The sequence below is a fragment of the Sinocyclocheilus rhinocerous genome, unplaced genomic scaffold (genome assembly GCF_001515625.1).
Source record: "Sinocyclocheilus rhinocerous isolate Xijiao unplaced genomic scaffold, SAMN03320098_v1.1 scaffold584, whole genome shotgun sequence".
Classification (NCBI taxonomy): Eukaryota; Metazoa; Chordata; class Actinopteri; order Cypriniformes; family Cyprinidae; genus Sinocyclocheilus; species Sinocyclocheilus rhinocerous.
In genome coordinates this window covers 2,386,895-2,390,655 of record NW_015630348.1, presented here as the reverse complement: position 1 = coordinate 2,390,655, position 3,761 = coordinate 2,386,895, and the positions used below count along the sequence as shown (strand labels likewise).

Below are 3,761 nucleotides of genomic sequence, written 5' to 3'. Positions count from 1 at the left end.
CCGCCATAGCCCCCCCCGTAGCCGCCGTAGCTTCCTCTCCCGCCGCCGAAGCCATTTTGATTCCGCCCCATACCTCTTCCTCTCCCCCTGCCGCCCCGAGCTCCGCCGGCGGCCTGGATCTCTTGTTTCGTGAGCGCTTTCTTGACCTCCACTTTGTGTCCGTTGATCATGTGGAACTTGAGCACGACGGCTTTGTCGGCCGAGTCGTTATCTTCGAAGTGGACAAAGCCGAACCCACGTTTCTTGCCGGTGTCTTTGTCGGTGATGACTTCGGATTTCTCGATCATGCCGAACTGCGAGAAATACTCGGTGAGGGTGTTCTCCTCGATGTCCTCTTTTAAACCCCCGACGAATATCTTCTTGACTTTGGCGAGAGCTTCGGGCTTCCCGGCGTCTTCGCGAGCCACGGCTCTCTTCAGCTCCACGGTTTTACCGTCTACCACATGTGGCCTGGCGGCCATTGCTGCATCAGCCTCCTCTGCGGTGGAGTACGTTACGAAGCCGAAACAACGAGACCGCTGAAGTTGATCGTTTTGGACCACCACGCAGTCCGTTAGTGAACCGTACTGTTCAAAATGAGCGCGGAGCCCATCGTTAGTTGTTTGGACGTTCAGGCCACCAACGAAAAGTTTGCAAAGCTGCTCCATTGCTGACATACCGTTGCACTAGACCGCCGTAACGACTCTACTGTGAAAGAAAGGGCCTTTTTTAAAACGACTGTCGTCATGACGCAGTGTTCTCTACTGCAGTAAGACACGCCCCTTCGCTGGAAAAGGCGGCCTTTGTGGAGTTGTCAAAAAACAAAATAAAAATCACATATATCACTGAATTTTAAATAGCATTTTTAAAAACTACAGTTTCTAACATATAAAATGTCAAATAAAAAACTACCAATTTGTATAAATGTGAATGTCAAATTAAAATATAATTTTAATTTTAAAATAAACTTAATTTTAAAATTAATTCTCAAATATGCATCTTATTTTCTACAATGCAGTATGTAAAATTAGTTTAATCATTTGTAATTTATGTAATAGCACAGAATGTGAAAGTCACTTCAAATAATGCTAACGTTTTTTATCATAGGTCTAAAACTGACATTCAAACCCATAGGCTATGAATTTTTGGAAGGAACCCATCTAGAAACTGCTTATTCTCTGCAGGGTTTTAGAACTAGAACCTAAACAGCTGAATTTGCTCCACATTCAACATTCACATCTGAGAAAACGAATACAGATATCTGGAACTAACAGTTAGATGCAATAAAAAATATGAGAAAGATAGCATGTAAAAGACAGAGAGATTTGCTATGAATTCACATTTGGCAGTTTCTAGGGCACTTGTGTCACTCTTCGTAGCATTTTGGTGGACTGAATAATTTCTAACACTGTTATCATCCTCATCATAAATAGTTAATGATGGCAGCTTTATTTGTCTAAAAATTATATATGGTTCTATTGATTATAGTGGTAACATGAAATAGTTAAACAAACCCTATTTTAATGTATTTAGATTATTTATATTTACTCATGTAGGCTATTGGCCTATATGCACACACACACACACACACACACACACACACAAATATAGCCTATATTTTTTTCTAGACAATGTGGGGCCAGTGGAAAAGTGTGACATCACAGCAAAACTTGCTTGCTAACTAAAGATGAATTTTATTTGAAAATTGTCTGAGTTTCATTGAGAGGACAGATGCATGACTTATCCACTCAGCATGAGCAATAGGAACTGATAGACAAGATTTGCATAACAGATGAAATGTCTGGAGCCAGCACTTTACAGATATTTGGTGACACTTAATGGTGATGGGTGGAGATTGTGTCTTTGTATGAGAGTATTCTCACCTTTTAATATGCAAAACACATTCATCGTCTAAGTGTGAGATGAGGTTTCAAGCTGTTATGGCTACATATTTTGAATTGACCTAAAGACTTTAGATATGCAATATGACTAACTGTATACATAAGGACACTATTGCATACTAAGGTAGAAATTCATTACTTTTGGCCATATCCAAATGACACAAGAAGTATGAGGATGTGATTCATGGGTTCTGTTTACACCTGGTATTTAACATTTACAAATCTGCTCAGTGCTTGTGATCAGGTCACCCAAGAGAGATGTTAATACCAGGTGTAAATAGGGCCATGTTGTCTGCCAACTATTTAGAAACTGAAAGCCAAGAAATTTGGAACCGTTGACAACCTCCCCAGGAACCCTATGAATGTTGAGTGATGTGTAACTCATTCCACCCTCACACTTCCTGAAGTCAAAAACAAACTTCTTCTTTTTCAGTGCACTAATGTCATTCCAAATACTTCATTCCTATATTCTGTTTCATAACCATTGTTTATTACAATGTCATTCATACCAAGGGCAGGACTTTAAACAGACCCTCACAAATAATTAAATGCAATTTTGCAAAACCACTAAAATATTATGAATGAAACTAATACTTTTATTCAGCCAGGACACATTAAATTGATCAGTAACAGTACTGTTACTCAGTAACAGTAAAACATTTAGCTATAATGTTTCAAAATATTTTTTCCCTAATAAATACTGTCCTTTTGAATTCATCAAATAATCCTGAAAAAATAGCATAAGGGGTTCCATAAAAAATATTAAACAGCACTGCTGAAAACATAACATCCAATCATTATTAAAAACCACCATAACAGTTTTGTGTATTATACTAGATGTGTTTGCTTAAGAAAGGCATTCTCAGTTAAATGTTCAGTTGCAACTCAGGTTCCTTACTCAGTTACATTTTCAAGACAAAAATACTTGCTGCTTATAGACTTTTGCTGCTTATAATTTCAGTTAGACCAAATGTACATTTTTTGCAGGTCACCAGAAGCACCATGACTTAAAATCTCCCATCTCTTTGGACATTTTACTGAGCTCAGGGTGTACATACACTTCTAGCTGAATTTCTTTTTAGCAAAAGACATGCATTGCAGTGAAAGCATTCATTCTTGAGAATAAATGTTTTATCCTTCACCAGTTTTAAGCAGAGATGCCCAAACCAGGGCCACCTTTGATTTGGCCTGCCATGCCATATCACAAGAGTTGGCCAAAAATAAAGATACTTTTTTATATATATAAATGTAGTAAAAGGTTTGGGCACCTCTGATCTAAATCAGGGATTTTAATTATATCAAGTATGACCATTGAGTGGCGTTAGAGAGACTAGAGAGCGGTGTTTTGTGAAGGATTGGAAACCTCGTGTTTTCTCGCGATACGTGATTGACGACTGCTGCAGAATTCAAACTAGCCGTTCGAGTTCCCGAGCCAGAAAGCGGTTGGGGCAGTTCATTCTTCAGATATAAGGTTGCTATCGCCAACTTTTAAACCTAAAGGTAAGCACTTTTAGATACGTATTTTGTTGTGTAGCTGTCAATTAAATGTGACCTTATAAAAACATTCTTATTACCAGTGCCACGCGATGTTTTTGATCGAAGTTTGCAGTTAGCGCGACGTAACAAACTAATGCGTTTAACGCTATAGTTGACCAAAAACATTAGATTATGTCATAATTTACTCACCCTCATGCTATTTACCTATTTAACATTCTTTCTTAAATGAAAAACTAAAGGTGAATCAATATTACTCTGTGGACAAAGATGCAATGAAAGTGAATGGTGACTGACAGGGCTGGACTGGGGCAAACATTTTAAAGAAACACACACACACACACACACACACATATATATATATATATATATATATATATATATATA

The 3,761-nt window shown here is 38.2% G+C and overlaps 1 protein-coding gene and 1 pseudogene across 1 annotated transcript in view; one reads left to right on the top strand and one right to left on the bottom strand.

Moving 5' to 3' along the window:
- LOC107740136 (heterogeneous nuclear ribonucleoprotein A0-like) overlaps positions 1-730 on the bottom strand; it is a 4,463-nt gene extending 3,733 nt beyond the window's left edge. The window contains exon 1 of the mRNA XM_016552466.1: positions 1-730. Coding sequence (XP_016407952.1) covers positions 1-656 — 656 coding nt within the window. The 5' untranslated portion in view covers positions 657-730.
- A 2,550-nt stretch (positions 731-3,280) lies between these two features.
- Positions 3,281-3,761, top strand: part of LOC107740184 (protein Spindly-like) — an 8,676-nt pseudogene continuing 8,195 nt past the window's right edge.